Source organism: Meleagris gallopavo, chromosome 1 (genome assembly GCF_905368555.1).
Source record: "Meleagris gallopavo chromosome 1, MGAL_WU_HG_1.1, whole genome shotgun sequence".
In the NCBI taxonomy this organism is placed as follows: Eukaryota; Metazoa; Chordata; class Aves; order Galliformes; family Phasianidae; genus Meleagris; species Meleagris gallopavo.
In genome coordinates, this window is record NC_139404.1 from 69,878,779 (window position 1) to 69,902,617 (window position 23,839).

Sequence of the window (23,839 nt, forward strand, 5' to 3'; positions counted from 1 at the left end):
TTTACCACTTTTCTACATCCAAACTAGTTTATACATTCTTGAATCATTTATTTTTTAGCATATATGAGGCAACATACCTGATAGCTAACTGATCCTTGTTAGCCTTTGCACGATAAATCACTTTTTCACCTAATCTCGTGCCAAGGCTCTAAAATCAAAATGGTTTGCTTCTTGTAACACCTACCTATTATCAATACTAGTTTCCTCTCTTTCATTCAAAACACATTCCAGTTTCACTAATTTGGCATATCATAAGAAAGACAATGCATTTTTCCTGTCAAGTTGGCACCTCACAAGATTTTTTACTCTATACCCCTAATTTTCTTTCAATCAGCTATAATTTAATGAGTCTCAGTCCTTCAAACAAAAGTTTTTTGAATCTGATTTTTCCTTAAAGTCCTTATTTACAGTTGTTCAGTGATCTAAAAATTCCATACCTAATACCTTTAAAGCAGAGATTTTTGCATGGTGGCTATAGCAAAAATGTTTGCCACTGGGTGATGTAATTGCAGGATTGTCAGAAGCTACAGGCTGAAAGCTCAGAATGGTGTACAGATATGCTCTGCTTTGTGAGCAAACACCCTGTGTAAGCTTCCCTGGAGACCAGCAAAGCGCCTGGTATGGTGTGGTCCGTAATGTAATAACTTTTAACATTCTGAAGGTCGTAACACTTTTGCTTAAATTCTGTCTGGTTGTTGTTTTTTTTGCTCTTAGAAACCCATATGCTTGGTAATTTTCCAAGGATAATTATGACTTACTTACTACTCCTCACAATAGGACTTAACGTGCTGCACTGCCCTTGCCAAACACTTCTTGTTATCAAATTGCATAACAATTAAATTCCCTTTATGTGACACTGAAGTCAAACATTTGTAATACTTAAGCCAAGAAAAATAGTAGTAAAGATAAAGAAGCAGTTATGGTGGTGTGTGAAAAAAAGTATGCCGCACTGAGCCAGATTGGGAAATATTTTCATATTTTAAACCTACGTGTGTATTACTAAGTCTGTCTCTTCTCATTATTAGTACCGGCTTTTAATTGCTTAGAAAGATGCCAAAATGTAACCAATGTCTGAAATTTTATATGCCAGGTGTCTGATGCAGTCTCAGGTTTTGGCAAATTTCTTCCAAAGCAGTTCAGTTATTTTCAGGAACAAAGATAGGCAGAAACAAGTTGTTTCGTGTGCATGAAGTTTTTTGTTGTTGTTGTTTTTTGTTTTTTTTTTTTTAATTTAACTGTTTGGAGCAGAAACCTGAAGTTGTTAGGAGATTACTTTTGCACTTATCTTCATCCTTACCAAAAGCCTCTGAAATTTTTGAAGTAAAAAATTGTTGCAGCTAGCTTTTTTCATAATCCTTAGAAAATAAGGACCTTGATGGTTAATCAGCCTTTGTGTATCAAGATAGGATCGTGTCTACCAGAGTATTTCTGAAAGGTATTTAACTTTTGCTGCAAATCCTTCAGTTATGAAGATTTCTCAGCATAACAGAGTTATAGAATGGCTTGGATTGAAAGGGACCTCAAAGATCATTAAGTTCCAATGGCAGTTGTTCTCTGTGTCTGACTGTCCTTCTCAATGCAATTTAAATTCTCTTGTCTGTGGAGAAATCTTTCTGTTTTAGCAGCACACAATTCTCTTCTCATTTAGAAGACTATCTTCTTGCAGCCCTTAAGGCAGTCTAGAATGTGCATGTACCAAGACTGTCTTAGCCTGTTCTCACATATAAAGCAGCCAGATCTTCCCTGAAATGTTAGCTCTTAGCTGTCCTGGGCCCAGCACTGCCAACCTTGATAGCTCCTCAGCATCTTTCTTTTGAACTTTTACATGCTAGACTTAATGAAAGGTGTTTCTAGTACAAGTAAGAGAAAAGCTAAGAAGGAAAGGCATACTTTGGGCTGAGGCTGAAGTAAGGAGGCTGAAGTAAGGAGGGCCAGATCTGAAGTTGTGATCAGGAGAGGAGAATTAATCTGGGAGGTGCTTGAAGGATGGAAAGTAAAATTGGGTAAAACAATTCAGAGACAAGGGGGAAAGAAACCATGGAAATCAGTGCAGAGTCAGCACCTTGCTGGTAAAGATTGATTAATGCCAAGTTTGAGTGCAGACCATCACAGCAACAAATAGTTTGGGGTGGCTGCACAGAGATACTAAAGAAAAGTGGGGCTAGGGCAGTGAGGTTGAAATTGAGAGAATCAGGTGTCAGCCAGGAGAACATGGAGCAAGAATAGGAGAATTGGCACTGTAGAAGATTCTCATAGCAAAGGTTTGAGTAAGCAAAAGAAAGGTGATAGGAGGAATGAGCCTGGTTGAGAAAGACAGACGAAGAAATCAAGGATCATAGAGTCACAGAGTGCTTAAGGTTGGAACGGACCTCTGCAGGTCATCTGATACAAACACCAATTCCAGGGAATAGGACAACATGTAAAGGCTCAGTTCTGAGAACTAAATGGAGATGGGTCTGTGTCTTCTACATCTTAAAACTAAAGTTTCCATCTCGAGAAGGGAGGAATATGCAGAGTGTACGTCAACTCTACCAACTACATACCTGTACTTCCTCCAGCCCATCCCTTCTCCTATAGGTTTCCCTATGATCCTGGGCACACTATCCACAGTATGATGGTCAGGCATCTTGAGATGTCAGAGAGGTGGAGCAGCACCCAGGGTCTCAGGCTGCTCAATCACTAGCTACTGAATACTCCTGCTGTATGATTTTCTTCTGCCCATGAAAGGTAGCATTTAAATAAGATCTAGAGAATACACCATGACTTAAATGCTCGTTGCTTATTGCCTTTGTGGTGCATGACCCCAGAATGAACTCTGGCTCTTGAAAGCAATAATATTTGCTATCTCTTCTTTGTGGTTATTTGAAGGAACAATTAGCACACATTAACTAAACCTAGAGTGAAGTGTGCAGTGTGTAAGTGAGTACCACCAAAGAATAAGATAAAAGATGATGAATTTTGAATAATTCTTAACTCCTATCCCCAGGCACATCTGTCTCCACAAATACCTTTCTGAATCAGCACAGTATCTTTTTCCAAATCTTATGGAGGTTTTTTTTTTTGTTGTTGTTGTTCTTTAAAAAAATCTGACTATTGCAAAACTTTTTACATTTACAAAAGAGTAAGTTGTGGCATTTTCATGAATATATATGGGCTTCCAAAAATATTTACATGGAGAAAACAATTTCAACTAAGTAATTAACTGTGTTTTCTTGTTTCATGATTTCAACAAAACCAAATAGCCTCCGGAATAATATGCTAAAGCTGAGTAATTCTCTTTTGTGGAGTTAGTGATGACATTTCAGAAAAGATTGCAGAACTTACTATACCTGAAAATATTCCTAGAGAATCCACACTTAATTAGATAGCCATCCTGTGAAGACTTGTGTTTGCTCTTCACACATATGAATAAAATTAAAAATGCATTTAAGTCTTCAAAGAATTGCTTTGTACTTTGGTTTGCAAGTGATGTTAAAAGAAAACATACAACTCATTAACTGAAGAACTGAGGGTGCTTTTAACTACTCTTTTTGAAAATGCATATTTTGCATATAATGAGCCACAGTTCTTTTGATACCAGATATTCCTGATAAAAGCTTAATTTTATATGTCAAAATAAAATAAATGAAATGGGCAGTCAGATTTCTTAACACACTGTGAGGGAATAAGAAGCAAACTGTCCTTTCTGGCTGGAGCATTCCTTTGTAAAGAAATGAATGAGCATGTTAGGTTCCAAAATCTCAGCATGTGGACTGAATATTGTACAAAGTTCAGAGATTCTGGAATATACTTTCATTGATTCATAGCTATTGTGAGGCAGATTTGGAGCCATGCTCATAACCTGATCTTCCCGAAATTTTTTGAAGTCAATATCCTTAATTGTGTGTCTACCTCTACTTCCATTATCTATCAGAGAGCATATTTGGATACCAATTTTAATTTGATGAATTGGGCTTATTTTTCATCTGAAATTTATGTGATCTTCCCTTTTATGCAATATTCTAAACATTTCTCAAGTCCAACTTTACTTCTTTCAGTAGCAGGAAAGGATGAGATTTTTTCCTTCCTTTCATGAAGATCTGGATTTCCGGTGCTGACACTGGAACTGAGTTCAATGTTTGCAAGCCTGTATGGGCGATCTCTTTTTATTAAGATGAACTTGTTGCTATAATATAGTGCTCAGCGATAGCATTAGCAGACCAGTATTTCCTCACTCGTGAGTATCATTCCTGTGATTTGAGCCTGCCTAAGAGTGTACTGAATGTGTAGTGTATATGCTGGAGACATCAGGGTGTTGGATTTTTTCAGTTCTTGCTTAGGAGTGTGTTAAATTGACTTACTTAGGTTGATTTTGTTAATGGCACAGAGAAATACTCTACCATCTCAGGAGAAGGAAGAAAGTTTGTTTTTAAAGCAAATAAACTTGAACATACAGCAAGGGATCAATTTTTATGTTCTCCTGAATGCTGTCAGATAACGAATGTACACAGTGCAGTATTTATAGTACCTCTTCTCTAATAAATATCAATGTCTTCTACAGCTTTACTTCTAAACCTACACTGTTGGTGTTGTTGTCAGAATACTTTGGTCAGTCTTAAAATCCAACCCTAGAAGGACATCCAAACTAGGACACAACTAACTCACCAGTCACTTAAGATCATCTCCTTTATTTAATGTATACACAATCAAAAAGATAGTAAAACTTAAAGGTAAAAAAAACTGATGTTCTTCTTAAAAAGTATAGTCTGAGGTGCCAGACCAAGTCCACCTGTGTTTGCAAAGAAAGAGCAACACTTCCAAAAAATGGCAACCCTCCTTCAAAAGCACTAACTACAAACAAGTTCATCCTTATTTAATAAATGTCCGCTGTATAACTGAGCTGCCAGGCTGAAGAATGGATACAGTATGCAAGTCAACATATCTTTTCCCATCCCCACTGCCCTTGCTTTCCTATCACGCTTGCTGAATGTACGCTAATCTTCCTCTTGTCTTGTGTTCTCACTTTTCTTGCAGTCGCTGTGAGCGCTTGCCTTGTAATGAAAATAAGGAGTGCCAGAGCCTGCCTCTGAGAATAACCTACTATCATCTCTCTTTTCCTACCAACATTCAAGTACCCACCGACATTTTCCGCATGGGCCCTTCCAATGCTGTCCCTGGGGATAAAATACTGCTGTCCATCATCAGCGGGAACCAGGAGGGTTTTTTCACCACAAAAAAAGTGAACAACCACAGTGGCATTGTGGTCATGCAGCGACAAATCACAGAGCCCAGAGACCTTCTTCTGACAATTCAAATGCAACTTACCCGACATGGAACTGTCAACACATTTATTGCCAAACTTTTTGTCTTTGTCTCTGCACAGCTTTGATCTCTAACTTACAGGCATAAGTAAGACTACATTTCTTCTCTTGAGAGTAGCTTGTTTTTTTCCCTCCAATTTTAATAAAGTTTTAGTTCATCTGTTGCATGCTGCACTTGCATTTTATTTACCATGATCATTATAGTTCTTCACTTTCCCCCATCACTGAACATCCGAATTTCGAGAGATTGTTCTGTCTACTCAGCATCATTATAAAAAGCAGAAATAAGTGCACATGAAGTAATTATCTGAATATTCTGAAGACTGAAACTATTAAGTTCCTTCACTCAATAGTGGAATTGGTGTCATCTGAAAAGACACAACTCCATATGCTTTGGTCTAAATTTTACAAACAAAGTAGATACATAATTTGCTGAAACAAATTTAAAGAGTTTCATCATATGGGATATATATATATAAAAGCAAAGTGAATCAAAATGGCACAAATGAGATGCCTTGGCATCTCAAAGATGCCCCAGCACAGAAGTTGCTGTGAAAGTATGGAGCCAGATTCTCAAGCTGCACCAGTTGTCACTGCTCTGATGTAGCTAGTGCACCTGTGATGATACACACTAGGTGCAAATCTCACTTCTGTCTTATCAGGATGATATAAAAGAGAATCTCCTCAAAATAAGATTTATTTTAGACATTTTTTCATCCTCTTTTCTGTAGAATTTCCATTTAATTGTACAACTAATTATGACAAAATAGCAATGTACTCCTAGTTAGTAGCAGGGAATTACAGGCTATGTCCTGAGAAGTATTAGCAGGAATATTTGAATAAGATATTAGTCTCATAACATCTTAATTTCTCTGACATTCAAATCAAAGCTGGTAAATTTGAAACTTTAAAGACTTTACCTGCCAAAGTAGCAGCCCTCAAAAGTCAGCTAGAATTCTAATATCCAAATCTTTCTTGCCTTACTTCTATGATATCAAGAGCCGTATAGACAATACAACTGGATTTTTTTTGAAATTCTTTTGTACTTTGATTTGGAAGAGGAATTATTTTACTCTTCAGTTCTTGCACTAATACATATCAAAAGCTCAGTCCCAGATGATCTACAAATCAGTGTTCATTGACACCATCCTGGGCTCAATTTCTCTACACAGACAGAACAGTCAGTTGACAGCTGAATGAGGAATAATCAGAGTGAAAATACATATTGAAAACATCTACCTATGTAAATATAAAGAACTGGCAAGGTACAAGGTTAGAAACTGGAAACCTCCTAAATCAAGTTCACAAATCTTTATCACCTGAACCTAGAAATTTCTTTATTTGAGATCTTGGGCAGCCTGATCCAATGCCTTAGTGGTTGGCAACCCTGCCCAGCCAGTGTTGGAACTAGATGATCTTTGAGGACCCTCCCAACCCAAGCCATTTTATGATTGAAACGATAATGATTAGCTGCAAGCTGTTGGCTCTTGGGCTCATTGTAAACCAAGGACTGGACTGGGACATGATTGCAGCACTCTGCCAAACAATTATATATTCCCCACATTAAAGCTTATCCCAGCTTGCTGACAGGAGTTCAATTTCATTGAGGAATACCAATGTTTAATGAGTCTGTTGATGCATACTTATAAAGCTTCCGGAAGTTGCCAGTGGGGATAGAGTCCCCACATTAAATACTGAAAGCACAATCCCATTCTACTTGAGCTAAAGGGATTTCTTGCTGCCACAGAATATGCTTGCGTATGAATGCCCTCTGGCTACCAGTTCATTATGAGGCCATAATTAAGTAGGATAAAGATTCAAAAATAACATTTGTTTTAGCAAGCATCAGTATATATTTATTTGGCAAGAAAAAAAGAGAATGTAAGAATCTGGTCCTCAGTCTTGCAAAATTCTTCCATATTCTATCATTTCATTGCATTCAGCAATAAACTCAAGAAGACAGAGATGCTGCAGTGTAGCTGGAACTTCCAGGAAGATGTAATTATATAGCACAACTTATGTGTATGGGTCTTTCCAAATGAAAATGAAATCAGGGCTCCTGTTCCAAAGAAATTACTCACTGAATCCAGAAGAGAATATGAAAATGAAAGACTAGACTTCAAGAAGAAAGAAAAAAACTATATTCACGAAAACATTGTATGCAAAACAATCAATGCAACTGAGCTATTTCTTATTTTTTTTTCTTTTTCTAAATTAAAAAAAAAAATCTGGAGGAGATAGCAGTTCCAACATTCTAATTTGTGACAGAGAAGGCAACTTCAAGGAAATATTTGAATAAATAAAGCATTTAGAAATAAATTTTGTCAATCATAGCAGCCACACGTAGATTGGAGAATGTGGATAAAAAAAAGGAAGTCTTCAGCTAGCTAAAATATCAAATTTTGTGTAAGGGCAGAGCACATCATTAGTAGTAAATGTTCAGAATTTGGAATGAACAAAGACATTGTTCAAGAAGATTCCTAAACATGTGCAGTCAAACCATTGGAACAGCAAAGTGTTACCAAGTGCATTCTGGATAACTGACTGCAAAAGAAAGGACATCAGAGAAGGAAAATTTAGGCAGTAGAAAATGAAAGCACAAACTCAAGTTCATCAGTGTGGATGGAGCACACGCGCAAAAGTTGAGCAATTTCTAACAAAAGAGAGAAAAGATGCAAATAAATAGAGCTGACACAAAACCTTGTCATGTATATAATTACAAGCTGGATGGATCTATTCACTTGCTTTAGTTAGTTGCTAACAAGATCACTTGTGGTCATTGTGATCTTCCATTTCCTAGGTACATAGGGTACCTAGTTCAGGTCGGAATGCTTTACTCCAGTGAATCAGAAGATAGAATTATGAACACGTATATTACTTAAGGCTTAATTGTAAGCAAATTAATTACTTTTTTTGGATGAGAATTTCAGAAACATTTTCATTTGTCAAATGTTCAAGCTGGGGTTGAGGGTAAAGCTTCTTTTCCTTCCCAGGAAGGAGCAGAGGTACTGTGATACTGAAAAACTTCATACATTCCCACCAGAATGGTTTTGCATAGTAATCCTCATATCTAACAATAGATTTGAAAATTTAGGATTCTGTATGCATTGTACCAGTACTTCATTAGTTGTAAAAGCCTAAAATGAATTACACAAGCCATTGGTTAATGGTGTCCCTCAAACCTTTAGAAGACCCATTGTTATTCTTTATATGTTATGTAAAGCAAAGAGTACTTTCAGTTAAATGTTTCAGGATTCTTAAGTATGCTATTGGAAGTAAAACTCGCCTGACTTAGATGTTATGACCCCAGCACAGTAAAGACTCTTCGTTTGTTTGTACGTCTGTGTATGTGTAAACATCCACTAAACTCCCATATACACAATAGGAAAAAAAAGAGGCAGAGAGGGAAATATACATGACTGATGCACATTACCTCTATTCTATTTCTTAAGTATTTTGAAATAGCACTGGAAGTAGTCTGTACAATTGAGCTCTTCTTTATTGCAGAGATGCAAGGGTCATCTAGCTGCTGGAAATCCTTTCCTAATTTGACAGCTGGGTTTTAAAATAAGAGAGTACAATCTGTTGTTGTAGGTTAGACTATGTCCATAAATGCAGAATCAATGCCATCATGAGGCATTTCAGCAGAAAGCCTTGTTCTCTTCACTAAATCATGAAATTTTGTACCTGGATAAACATAGGAAGTGAAGGATCTCTCTTGATCTGTATCTCCATTCTCTAGCTTCACTTCTCATTCTCAGCTATGGAATGAGAATAACAAACCAGCAAAGGTAAATTAATCGAGCTTCATTGCCGTCTCTTGGAATATCAGTTCACATTTGTTGAAGCATGATTTCCTTTTATTATTAATAAAACCATAAAGGCCCTTGAAACACTTTAAAAAGATGGCTTCTGGGTGTGAGCTTGGGTAATGCATTTTGAAAAGAGTGAGAACCATTTGTTTCTAGAGGTATCCGACAAACTAAAGCTTCCATTTTTGTTTCCCATTTACTCAGTGAATTTTTCTTTCTTTTAATCTTTTAATTCCCTCGCTCTGACACTGCAGTCTTTTCTTTCTTTTACTTAGAAATATGAAGAAATGGGCAGGTCAAAGTTGAGATCATTTGTGGGGCTTAGCCACATTGTAAGTCCCAGCACAGCCCTTTCATCTCTCATGAACACAGACTGGGTATTGTGTGAAGTTCTTGAACTGTAAGTGACTTTAAATTCACTCTGGTGGACAAGGGTGAGAAGAAGTCATTTAACTTTTAATAGACTTTCAAGGCCGAGTGAGCAGGTGGTTGAGATAGAATATGGAATGACCCTTTCCATTTCCCCAAACTTAGAATTCAATCTTTGAGGTTTTGAATAACGTGGTTAACTTTTACCTCCCCCAGTTTCCATTTCTCTATGTTTTCTCAGTTTAGATGGAAAGGGTTGTGTATGAAAAAGACTGAAGAGAGGCTTTTCTGTTTCTTGCTGCACAAAATATTGCAAAAAAAAAAAAAAAAAAAAAAAAAAAGTGGACTTTTCTGAGATATCCTGCCAGATTTCCAGAATGGGAACAATTGTTTCTGCTTTATATGACTGATATCAAATTGATTACAAGGAGGCTTGTGTAAATAATTGTAGGTCTACTGAAATTGGTGAGACCATGCCAAAGCAATGCATGTGAGGACCTGGTTTTGTTGTAAGGTGACTTTACATGGTATCTTATACTACAGTTCTCCCAAATTTTACACACCTGACCTGATGAAATGGGCTTGAGGTGATTTTGACTGGAACTCTTAGCCAAGTCTGTATTTTTTTCTTGTTTCTTTTGTGGTTTTGTTTTGTTTTGTTTTTTTCTCCTGTGGACTAGCAATTCTGCTAATCTGCTTTTGTCGACGCTTTTGAGGAGAGAACTGAGTACTTACATCCAGTTTTTAGCTCCCTAGATTGCAAAACACACACACAAAAAAATAATTTTCAGAACATATATGCATCTCTCTCTTGTTTCTCTTAGTGTCAGACTTGAAAAGACAGATACTATCCGTTGCATTAAATCTTGTCGACCAAATGATGTCAACTGTGTGTTGGATCCAGTCCACACAATTTCCCACACTGTCATTTCACTACCCACATTCAGAGAATTTACAAGACCTGAAGGTAAGTGGTTTGTTCCTTGCTCCATTTAATAGACTACAACGTATAAAACCTCCACCGGAAATCCTTGCCTAAAGCCAGACTAACTACCAGTGCAGTAAAATGTTTGCACAGTTCAAAATTATAGTGTACTATTCATTTAATTAAAACCTTCAATATCCAGGAGTTTTAATTTTATGGGGCAAAAAAAGTAAATCTGAGCTCTAACTCATACAACTTATCAGTCTAAGGAAATAGTGAGTCTGAAGTCCAATTTACCACATTTACTCACATAATAGCAGTGTGGCCCATTGCTTTTTCTTCCCTCTTGCAGATTTTACTGTAGGAGGTAGGTACTCCTTATACTTTTCTCGTCTGTTTACAGTCTGTTGCAAGCTATTGGCAAGTATCTTGTTCCAAGGATATGGCCTTTATCTCCATGTAGGTCCTAAATCAGAAGATGTAGTATGCATTTATACATCTAGTACTGTCATTTGCTGACTTTTGACCTCTGAAAAATTAGTGTACATTTTCTAAATATAAAACAAAGGGAAAATTCTATAAAATAAAGGAAGAGAAGGATTGGCCAAAAAGCTTTCTAAGCTAATATTTTCAAAAAACATCCCAGTGAACAAACTGAGTTTTCCAGCCCTATGTAATGCACTTTAGTGGGTATTTCTTCAATTCCTTCATTTTCCATGCTACCTGGGAGCCTTTATGTCCTGAAGTTCCAGAAGGATTACACTCACTTTGCTTAATTCACATATAAAGAATCAATCTTTTGCTACTTGCCATTTGTATTCACTTTCAGTCAGCTTTACTGAGATTTACCCACACATCAAGAGCTGGAATGACTGCCTTCATCTCAGCTTCTTTGTAGGATGAGCCACTCGTCAGGCTCACAGGGAGAGAAGAAGGGGAAGGAGAATAGGAAGATCATTATTAAATTTCTATTTCTTATCCACCCAGAGTCTCAGCCTTGATTCTTCAGGAAACTGTCCTAAATGAAAGCCAAGGCTGATTCTTCATGTCTCTATCAGTCACTCTCAGTCCCTTCCAGGTAGGGACTGAGAGCAAGGCAAGAGACATCCCAATCCCTGTTCAATTTAGCCACCAATAACTTTGATGCAGAGGTCTGCTCTAAAGAGTACTGGGCATGCTGTCTGCCTTAGCTGGCCCTACTTTGCAGAAAATGGAGGAATGCTCCGTAGCCACCTTTATTACCATACACACTCCATGTGTTTTACCAGGTGTATTGGCAGCAGAGCTAAGGATTTAGCCCAGGACTCTTCCCAAGCAGTCCACTCACTAGTCCATCATGATTTAATAACAAGAGATAAAACTTAGCAATCTGAGAGTAATACCAGAGCCCAGAAGACAATCCTGAACTGTAATTCACTGCATGGCCTTGGGTGAATTCTTACAGATCCATGCTTTGGTTTTATCATCTGTAGAGCAAGGATGATAATGTGAATAATAAAATTTATCTCCCTCACATAAGGCTTGAAAAATAGCTTATTAATTAATTTATTTATTTGGACCTATATTCCTCGTCCAATTCTTAAAAAGACTCTACAATTTGTAATATCAATACTTTGTGTAACTGCCTAAGGTGATGAGAGTTCAAAGGTCTACCTGTTTGGACCCTCTCTTATCCCCATCCAATGGATCCTTAGCATTGTCCTTTTTATGTACATGCTAGAGATCTTATGCATTTCTAAGAGTGGTCTTTCTGGACTCTAAAGTAAAAGTGTTTTGGCTTCAGGGCTTCTTGGATGGTACAGGGGGAGAAAATAAATCCATCTGAATGTTCTCTTCCCCACAGAAATTCTTTCTTTTCATTTTAAAAGACAAATGAGAAGGAAAGAGAGAGGGATATTAGTCTTCCACTGGCTTTGAGAATAAGTCATTTTGGATCAAATGTTTTGGGTTTCTCAGTGATATTTTCATTACTTTTCAGTATATTCTGTGATACCTCTTATTTGCAGAGATTATTTTTCTTCGTGCCATTACACCTACGTATCCGGCCAACCAGGCAGATATCATATTTGACATAACAGAAGGAAATTTAAGAGAATCCTTTGATATCATCAAGCGTTACATGGATGGTATGACAGTGGGTGAGTAGTCATTTCTACGTACCATACAGTTTCATATTTCAATAATATTGTAGAACAATGTCAGAGATTTGAGCAATTCTTTCACACCTTGATTCTCAAGGCTCCATTGATTTAATGTTCTCTTTCTCCAGTCCAGTATGACTGATTTGTACCCATATCACCATTTTTTTAAAAACTATTCTTAATGTAAGTGGTCTAAACCTTAATTTCAGAGGCATTTTAGATTTTTTTTTTTTTTTGAGAATTAACTCTAACTGCAAATGCAAATGACTTAGCTTTAAAATTATGGGATTTGGCTATTATCAGCAACCCAAATATAAAGTGTATAGTCTGTCAGCAGAGAAACTGTAAATTTAATTAACTCTTCTTTCTTGTTTAAACAGCATGGCATCAAGTTTTTTTGGATAATAATCAAATTTTTATTGCCAGAATAAATTTTCTGAATCTGTTCCCTATTTTAATGTTAAATAACAGGCTTGTTCAAGTGTAAATTAATATCACTTTCTATTGAAGGTAAAAGGGATCTGTCAAATGCCGTGGTTTACAATAAATTTGAAAACCAGAATGGATCATAGACATTTGATCTCCAGCCTCATTTTGGCAGAGGGGAGATTTACCGGTGTGTGTGATCATGTGCTAGACCTGCAACTCATCACATAGGAGAGAGAGGCTGCAGGACAACATGGGATTGCATATTATGAAAGGTTTCTTCCAGAGCAGGCTCTTTAGGATGAGAGAATGAATATACGAGGGCTGCTCTGAAGGTAATGCCTCCAGTTTTATTATGTTGGCCCACGATGTCAGAAACAGATGTTGGAGGCATGGCAACAGGGTTGAACATTTCCACCAATATTCCATTACATTTTGTTGCCATACAACAGTTGGCAGCAGAGGGGCAGTCTGGAAAAATGGTGTCTGATGTGGAAGGTGTCATTGAATTCCACCAAGTGGAAAAAATGGGACCTGTTGGCATTCATTAACATTTGCTGAACGTTTATGGAGACCAAACAGTGGATGTGAGCACAGTGAGGCAGTGGGTGGTGCATTTCAGCAGTAGTGACTGGGACAGTGGGTCACCTGCGCTGGTGTAGATTTTTACAAGTGCAGCATGCAGGCTCTTGTTCATCACTGGCAAAAATGCATAATTAATGGTGACTGCATTGAAAAATAGTGTTTTGCAGTTGAGAATTTGTTCTATCAAATGCTGCTACTATGCTCTTTATATTTGCTGTAGTTTCTGTGGAAATAAACAGGAGGCATCAATTTTGAAGCAACCTAGGTAGCAGGTGTGCTTTATTAAAAAGTAATATTTGGTTACACCATATTAATGGTTATTTATGAAAATAAAGGATGACAGTTCCCAGTGAACGATTGTGCTTCAGCATGTGAATGTGTATTGCTCAGCTTTATACACTTGCTCCTAGGCTTGCTAGAAGTATTTGTCTGGATGGAGAGAAAAATCATTGTTCTTCTATAAATTTTGTGATAAGCCATATTCAGCATGATCTGAAGGTGGCACTGTTGCATTTCAGAAGCATGATAGTACAGTGTCAGCTGTACAAAGGTATTATGAACTGTAGATAAAACAAGTCATTAGGTTTATATTTCTTTCTTTATCAAACAGAGGTATACATGTGAATGCTGAGAAAGAGGGAGAGTCTCTTAAAGCAGGATGATAAGATTACAGATTTCAAGAACTGGGTTGATTCTTTAAAACAGTATAAATGTTATCAGATCCCGCAATAGTTACAGTAGTTTGCTTTTTGTGCTATGTGCTTCTTTCTGTCTGAAATAAGAAAGAAGGATGTGTTTAGAAACTTGACTGGCTAAGGCATTCGCCTGAGGGAAATGTTTCCATTTTGAATAATAGGACTGCATGTCAATGGTATTTTACTTGGTAAACTGGATATATGCCTCACAATGAGAGATATTCCATGTTGAAAGGATATGATATATGCCCAAATACATTTCCAGCTCTACTGAAGAATTGGGCAAAAATTTCATCACCTCAGTTCCCCCATGTGCAAAATGGAGATGATATAACATGCCTACTGTCTTAATTAATTCTTGTATGTAAGAATCTTAATTAATTCCTCTATGTAGAAGTACTTCAAGATTAATGGATGGAAGCTGCAAAGTAAACTGCCTGCAGCAGAATTAGAAAAGAAAAATTAAGCCCTGCCCCTGGAGGGCTAGGGGCTCAGGACAGCAGGTTGTCTGGTGAAATTAGGATTGCAAATAATTCTGCCATCAGCAGTTCTGCTGTTCCCATCATAATATCACTTTTCTTGTTAATAATAATCAGAATGTTATGTGTTCCTGTAGAAGTTTGCTAGACAAATAAATAAGACTGCATCCTAGTCTACAGGAATTAACTATGCTAAATTCCTTTTATAAGGAAAGGGGAAGATTTTGTATAATGATGGAATAAGAGGAAAGTTGTAGGTGATATCAGAAAGATTTATTGGTTATCCCATTAAATTAAAAGAATGTAAAAACTATGAGAATGTAAAATACGGAATTTAGCAGAGCAAATGCAAACTAGCTGAGTATCCATCATCCAATGTTGTAACAAATGAGCACTGAGGAATTTTTCTCCAAAAATAATGACTCAACTGTTCTAATCATCAGTTTGTATGCTTCTGATTTCTGGGAGAGCACATATGAACTTCTTAATGACCACTAATGGACATATTCCTCTTGAATCTGTTCAGGTTCTTTTCTTTGCTTCTCAAAATACAGAGGAAAGAATATATATACCCTGATAATATGTCACAGATGCACGTGTAAAAATACTAATGTTCATGTTTCATTCTGTTGTAATATTTCAGGAGAAATTATCAGAATATCAAAGTGATTTTATCTTATAATGGAAAGTAGGTCACCATTAGATCACCATTTTCTACAAGAGTAAACATAGAAAACCTCTATAGGAGTAGCTGCATTTAAGCCGTGTTTGTGTCTGTGGAAATGAGCAATATGGTCTTAAAAGTATGACATTTTAAAAAATGAAAACATGCAGCTTTCTTTTGGAAAAATGCTTAGAGAGAATGAGGATCTGTGAAAGATGGATTTTCAGAAGGAAAACGAGGACAATGGCATTGACAGAAAATTATGGCCTGAAGAGAGTCAGATCATCAGTTTTAGTCATTATTCCATTAAGTTGACACTGAGCCATCAAAGAGAAGATGTAAAAGAAGCTGAGAAATATGTAGGATTGGATGGAAAATGACTGATCAGTTTGGTTTGTGATTTGCTGATGGAGAGATGGGAGCTGAGGTCATAGGAGAAGTGTAGGAGCAGGTTGTGAGGAAGGAAAAAGAGCACTGGAAACAAAGGAAGGATTTAGGTTAGAAGAAGAAAGTACAAGCTTTCCCGAAAGAATTGTAGGAGGAGCCACCACCAAGGTAGGAGATGAACGAGACAAGGTCACTATTGCAAAGTGAAAGAAAGAAAATATATCAAACGGGAATCAATGACCAGCAGTAGCAGAGGAGCCAAAAGAAGTAAGCACTGACTACAACAACTAGCTATTCTGCCCTACTGAAAGTAGCTTCCAATGGAACAGAAAGTATCTTCCAATGGAACAGAGGGAACAAAAGCCAGCCTACTGGGGTGGCAGTACATAGACTTCATACAACTTGGAAAGAAAAAAAGAAAGAAAAAAAAAAGAATTGTACAAACAGTTACCTCCAATATTTCTACCCAGTTGTATTAGAATGCCAGACTCCTTTCTTTCCTTGTACCAAAAGTGCTAAACTCTCTGTTGCCTGGTGTAGTTACAGGCCAAGGGGCCACTGAATCCAAAAGATTCAACTTGAAGTTAACAACTGCACATCGCTTGTTAGCATGGGTGGGAGAAAAAAAGAAGCTCAGACCTATCCAGTTTTGTTGTTTTTTTTTAAAGCTTTTATAGACTTCTCACTGCATTCCTCCTTTAACCAGCTGTCAGTGAAAAATGAAGAATGCATTTTCAACCTGTACAAAAATGTCCTATTAAGGCCTAAGGTATTATCAGATACTATAAAACATTTTTGCCCTCAGCTATGCATTCATTTCCTTAGGTGACTGTAATACCACCTTGTAGTCTGGTAAACATTAGGAAAGTTTTAAAATTTCTTAATACAACTAAAAGTACTGTTGGCAGGATGAAATCTTCCCCACCACATTTGATGGCAACATAAGCCTATATTTTTTTGCTTGTTAAGCAGAATGATACTATTCTTAGCAAAATCCAGAGCCAATACAATTAGGAGAGCTTCCCAGGGGTGTTGTGCTGGTGCTTGAATGTGCTGATATCATCAGTTGCTTATAATTTTACAGATATGCACTACTGCTCTCTATTGTGATTGGTGTATACATGCATTCATATTTTTCAAATCATACTGTTACTGGAGGTATCATTTATATTGTGCTACTGAGTATGTTTTTCAGCTTGCAATGAGATCTAGGATCTGTTTGATGGTTTACTTAAAGCAATTATTTGAGGAAGTTTAATTTACATAGTTCCTATCATTTAAATTCTTCTTCTGCCACCAAATAGCAAGAGACAATGATGTCACTTACATTTGCAAGGGTTCCACTGCTGAACTCTGTCCCCTTTCCAGGCTCTTTTCCATTTGCAATAGCTCATAATGTTACTGTTGAACCATTACAGAGAGTGTCTTAACTATTGGTGTTACAACACTGGATTTATTGGTAGTCTAATTTTTACTACGATACCATGATCCTCTAATATATTCCAGAGTCTGGACAGAAACATTTTAAAAATGAGCCTAAGGTAAACCAAAATAGATGGCAAATGTAACTGTGCTTGCAGGATCCCATACTGGTTGGAAGTGAAAGGAGGAAACTGAACACTATTTTTCCTTTCGGGCAAACCTGCCCTTAGCTCAAAGACACAGTATCTCACAAGCAATTTGTCCATTCCCAGTTACAGAAAGTGTTTTCACAGTCAGCACGTGCATGTTTGTGTGGCCTGTTAAATTCAGTCACTGGGCTACTAAACATGGGTTCTGACCTTTGTCAGGGAACACTCTGAAGTGCCAGGCAAGTGCCTTCACATTTCTCTCTGCTCCTGTATGCTGTTTCTCTGCTCTCTTTACCTTTCAGCCAGAAGCTGGCTGGCTCTTACTGTGCCTTTGTACAGTATTTAGCATAATGAGATCCTTGAACTGATTTGGGCTTTCTGGCAGGGAAGTAATGCTGAAAGTAGCAACTCACCTACAGCTGCTTTGATGCGCTGAAATTGAGCCCAGGCGAAGGCAGGGCCGGAGTGTCCAGGAGAGATCCAGTGTTTGCAGGGGCGAGGATTTCAGCACATACGTTATCTTCCCTTGTGGATACTCTTACTGGAAAGTAAGCAACAATAGTCAACTTTTGTCATGACTATAATGTCATTAGCATGAAACAACAATGGTGTCTGGCAATACAAAAACGATGCTGTCCAGTCATTCACAAATAGCACACAGAGCAGTGACATAATTCAGCAGGTTTTTAGACAGGCTCTTGCAGCCTTACGTTAAAAAAGACACAAGCCCTTTCAGTATTTTTGTTCTAATTGTAGCCAGGCTTGCCCCTTTCACAATAGGAGCCCCTCTGCACAGAATATCTTGCAAGTTTTTTTCTATACCAGCTTGCCCTCTCAAAATTAGTAGCTACACATTTGCAACTTGGGTGCCCAGAAGCTATTTGGTAAATGGGATCCTAGATTTATTGCCTGAACCTGCCCTTCTCGGATGCTGCTGACTGCACTGTGCTCTAGTCAGATCTCTCAAAACCCTCCCTTCCCTCCAGAAAAAATGGTAGGCTGCAGAGCTCTTCTGGAGGCAAATAGGCATCTCTAGCAGGAGGTGAATTTTCATTTCACATCTGAGAATTGCTGAAAGTTCTTTTCTGGTGAGAATGAGTCTCATGCTGGAACAAAATGTCATTCCTAGTGCCAGATTTTGCCCCAGTACGTTGCAAGTATCTGGTTAATCCCACTTTTCCGTGATCAATATTTATTTCATCCCTTGGGTAGGAAGATGTAATGTATTACAAAAGCATTAATCCAGACCTCCTTTGATTGCAGTTTTCATAATCCGGACAAATAAATAATACTGCAACTCTGACAAAGTTTTGTGAGCTGCTGCATGAAGCATAAACCCTGCCAGCTTGGGAGAGAAAGTGATTGAGTCAGAGAAGAGCTAAAGGGACTGCTGAAGGTTGTTGGCTCACATTGCGTAGCGTGCATTTTTTGGTATTAATTTCAAACTCTGGGCAGAAATATTATATGAATGAGTGAATAAAGGCACATTTGTAATCCAGTACACCAAGAAACATACTATAGAATTCCTCTTGCTTTGACCTAGTTTAAAGAGTACTGGAAAACCTGCTTTTCTGAGGATCTCCAAGTGTGAAATATTTGTTTAGCACATTAAGCTACTTTAGCTGCTGCTCCTGAGTTTGTGTATTCATACTAGGAATTTCATTCTTGCAGTAGTTCCTACACCCTATAAAAGCTGGAGATAGAAGATAAGAAACTCAAAGTATATCGTAAATCTTTCCCTACATGATGCAAAAATGCACGGCACATATAAAAAGAATGATTTTATTTTTAAAGGGGTCAAATGTCGTGGTGACCTCTTATTTCAGCCTTATTTTGTGAATTTAGTCAGGAATTAATCCACATTAACATTCAGAAATTATCTTTCATCAAAAATTCTGCAAATAATGCCAGCAGAGCTGTTGCCTCTACGCGATGACTGAGTAGCTATCTAAAGGCCTTCATGGCAAATCCTCAGGATTAGGTACATTTTCTTCCTTGATAGATTGAATCACAGAGCCTATAGCATGCTGTATGCCATAATGTGACTCTTTGCCAAGAAATGTTTAGGGTTACAAAAATTAATTGCCCAGGTGTCATGGTTATACTACTGTATCAAAACTTGGCTGAAACTGAATAACTTAGTAGTGGGATGAGGTTGGGTAAACTCAGCCACTCTCCCTTACTAACTACATGCATGTTAAGCACTTAGATATTACTGTGATGGACATTAAGTCTCAAGTAAAAAGGACTGTGGAAATAAAATATCAGGAAGCTGATATGTGTAATTTTGAATGATTTCAAAGTCTGATTTCCAATTCAGCCTTGACGTTTTTCCACCTGTTTTGTAATACATAAGATTCTTATACTACGCAAAGTGTGATGCATTCTCCAAGGAGGAATAGGAAGGATTAAAATATTTATGGTGGAAACTATTTTTTAATGAGACTACCTCAAGTACAGTTATTGCATTTTAGGCGTGAGTGATTTCACAGCATTGTCAACATTAAAAGCCATTGCAAGTTTTGGCTGGAAGGCAAACCAGAGATCTAAAAGCACTCTAAGTTTGCCAAACCAAGTTAAGAACGCATCTCTCTGAAGTTATTTGGTATCCTTAATAAAGATCATAGTATTTGTAATCTAGCCAAACCTCAGTAAAATCAAAGGTTGTTTTTAATTCTTTCATAATACCAAGGCTCCATGTGATCCAACATGACAGATAATAGCTTTGAAAACATTTACCATTTGTTTCTGGCCAAAAATATATTAATACCATGAGGCCTCTTTATTGCCTCTTTATTTGGTGCATTTCAGCAATCAAGGCGTTCTAGAGAAGCCCAAGTGTTAATGAAACAACTTTGTTGAGTAGTTAAAGGATACAATTTATAATAAATTGAATCCCAAATTTCTAATCTGTTGAAGAAGGCTAATCAAAAAGATCCTGTTTTCTTAGGTACAAGCTGAAATGCAACTCATTTACTGTAATTTCATTCTTCATTTTCCTTTATTCAGAGATAAAATGAAAGGCAAAAAACAGAAGCAGGTAAAAAATTTAAGCTAAGCTAAAGGAAGACCTGTACTGTAGGTGAGAATTTCAGAGATCATGAGTACCTGTAGAGTGTTAGACACAATTATTAGATCAGATTTTAAATGAGAACTTTGTCTTTACACAGTTCCTAAGTGATCACTCTGTCCAAGAGACTCTGTGTACATATTAGGCATGTGAGCAATATCCATCAAAGTTACATGTTCTTCTTTTCTGAGGGGTGTCTTCCTCTAAATCTGATACTCCTTTACATCTTTTGGAAAAGGATCCAGTATGTCTCTCAGCTATGCTGTCAAACTTCTGAATGGACCTGAGGACAGACATTTTGCTTGATTCAGAAATAATGTGCCACTACAGTCAATGCTGTGCCAACTGACCCACATCATTAGGAGTCACATTCATGCTATTGGTGCGATATTCACTGTTTCAAATCCTGAACTGCTGTTGCCCTTTTGTTCCCTAGTGGGAAAAACTGATGTTGTATTAAGGGATCTGGAGTTCTGTTGATGCTCAAAAGGGAAATCTCCAGTCTACATTTGCAAAAATACTCTGGCCTTTTCCCTTCTATCAGCACTAGTGCTTCTATAGCAAATTTCATTTTTGTTTATCTTTCAAGTATTGATCCAAGAGAAGGGGTGGAGGATATAGGACTGTACTGTTTTTTATCTTAAACCAACAAAGAAATGTAGCTTATGAAAATGTAATTGTACATCTCCAAACTTACTTCTGTACCATTTTATAAGCACTTGTTTTCTCAACAGTTGATAGGAATTTGAACAAAGATCTGGGAAGACAGTGTTTCAAAAGCACATGTTTTTCAAAATCTTGTCCCAGATACTTCAGCAGAGGTTTGTACAGCAGTTACAATCCTATGAAGCAATTCTGCATTAGCATGGAAACCTTGAAAACGCTGAGCTCTAAACTTCATTCTCCTAATCCATTCTTTTATGAAATGCTCACCATCAAACTTGAATGAAGGTCTAATTCACAATGTTGTGAGGGCAATACACTTCAAAGCAAGAGGAAATCTATTTCAGTACTAGCACTTTGATTAATGAGTTTTCTGAATCCTTTAACCGTATTTATGTTTGTCAGGTGTGACAGTTCCAGAATTAATGATATCTTCAGAGCTATTTTTCTGTGTATGGTTTGATGCCTGCAGTGATGATTACCATGAAATATTTCATTTTCCAAAGAACAGCCACTTATTAATAAAGCAGATTATATAGAAAGCTATAGAATGCCACGTAGCAGGAGTCTACATTGTTATTGTCACAAATAATTGAGAGAAATATAGATAGCTTTCACACACACACACACACACACACAAGTGATAAAAAAAAATGAAAAGGACTGTTAAGCTTTTGAAAGATGGAGGAATCTAAGGTGTGCATTAACCTTCTGAAGTCAGCAGACATCTGGTGGACTGGGAAATACCTGCAATTTGACAGCTAGATTGTGCCTTTAGGCACAGTCATGAACTAGGGGAGTGGAGGAACATACTGCTTGTAAGACTGCCTACAGAGGCACAGCCTTCTGCGCTGAAGTGCAACAAGAAGGGCTTCTACAAGTACATCAGTAGTAAAATGAAGACTGCCCCAGTTAGGACAGGAGATCTTGTGACAAAAGACACAGGGAAAGTTTAGGTATTCAACACTTTCTTTTCTCATTCTTTACTGATAAAACTGGTCTTCAGGAGTCATAAGACTCTCAGAACAATTGGAAGGTTTGTAGCAAGAAACCCTTGTCCTTACTGAAGGGGGATTATGATAGGGAGCATTCAAACGAACTAGACTTACCAAAAGGTCTGTGAGACCTGTTGAGGTATGCGCACAAATACTGAAGGAACTGATTGATGTCATTGCAAAACCATCCTCAACTGTTTTTAAAAGACTGTGGTGATCAGCAGTTCCTGAGGACTGGAAGAGAGCAAATATCACTTCAATCTTCTAGAATGGCAAGAGGAGGTTCTGTGGAACTACAGCTCAGTCAGCCTCACCTCAATCTCTGGGAAGGTGATGGAGCAAGTCCACGTGGAAACTATTTTCAAATATACTGAGGACAAGAAGGTAACCGGGAGTAGTCAGCAAGTGTTTATGAAGGGAAAACAATTCCTGACCAACCTACAAGCCGTCTACACAGAGATTATTGGATTAGTGAAAGAGAGGAAGAGAGCAGATGTTGCTTTAAAAACTTTAGCAAGGCTTTGAACACTATCTCCTTCAACAACTTCATAGGCAACCTGAGGAAATGTGGACTAGATATATGGATAGTGAGGTGGTCTCACTAAGAGAAAAAGAGCTAAACTACAAGGCTTAGAGCGTTGTGAACAGCAGCATAAAATCCAGCTGGCAGCCAGTCACTAGTGGTGTATCTGAGGGATCAACCAATACTGTTTAACATCTTCGTTAGTGACCTGGATGAAGGGTAAAGTGTGCACCTTAAGAGGTTTGAAGAGAACACAAAATTGTAGGAGTGGCTGATATGCCAAAGATTTGGGCTACTGCCCAGAGAGGCCTTTGCAAGTTGGGGAAAACAGGCTAATAGGAATCTCATGAAGTTCAGTAAAAGGAAGTGCAAAGTTTTTTCCCTGGGCAGGATTAATTTCATACTCTAGCACACACTGGAGGCTGACAAGCTGGAAAGTAGCTCTGGAGAAAAAGATCTTTGTGTCTTGGTGGACACTCTGTTGATCATGAGTCAAAGGCAGGCAATAGCCTCCTGGTCCGCATTAGGAATGGTGTTGTCAGCAGATTGATTAAAGGAGGTGATCCTCTTCTCTGTTAAGACACATCTGAAGTGCTGTGTCCTGTTCTGCCCTTCCTAGTACAAGACAGATGTGGGTATAATCCAGAAATATGTGCTGAAGAGGATCAAGGCACTGGAGCATCTGCTGTATGAGGAAACTCTGAAAACTGGAACTGTCTTGTCTGAACAAGAGAAGGCTCAGGGAGAATCTTATTGATGTGATGAGGGGAATAAGGAAGGTAGAGTTAGAGTCTTCACTGTAGTGTCAATGAAATGGCAAGTCAAAGGGTATAAATGGAAATACTATAATTTCCATTAACATATAAGAAAAAATTCAAAAATCCTTTTATTATTTTTTTTATTTTTTTTTATTACTATGAAGGTAGTTGAACACTTGAACAAGTTGTGTCTTGAAGTTTCCATGCGAGAAACATGCTGTAGGTGACTGCTTTGAGAAAGAAATTGTAGGAGAGAGTCTTCAGAAGTGTCTTCCATTCTCAGCTACTCTGTTATTTTGACTGTGGTGTTGTTGAAACCATGACAAGACTGGATTGCTACAGAAACATTTTGTAGCATTTACTCTATGAAATGCAGTAAGACATTCCCTAATGTGCGACATTTGAAGTGTTAGATTTTCAAGTTGGAATTATCAAGGAATCAAGGAATTTTCCAATATCAAGGAATTATCCAAGAG

At 37.6% G+C, this 23,839-nt stretch overlaps 1 protein-coding gene across 2 annotated transcripts in view; it reads left to right on the forward strand.

The window, feature by feature from the left end:
- The window catches only part of FBLN1 (fibulin 1), a 79,626-nt gene that overhangs the window by 46,452 nt on the left and 9,335 nt on the right, over positions 1 to 23,839 (forward strand). Inside the window, exons 15-16 of one of the 2 annotated variants that reach the window (XM_085233046.1) lie at positions 10,306 to 10,448; positions 12,413 to 12,544. In XM_085233046.1, the coding sequence (XP_085089172.1) occupies positions 10,306 to 10,448; positions 12,413 to 12,544 (275 nt within the window). Of the gene's footprint in view, positions 1 to 5,013; positions 5,465 to 10,305; positions 10,449 to 12,412; positions 12,545 to 23,839 lie in introns of those variants that run through there. The other variant, XM_085233056.1, reaches the window with a different exon arrangement.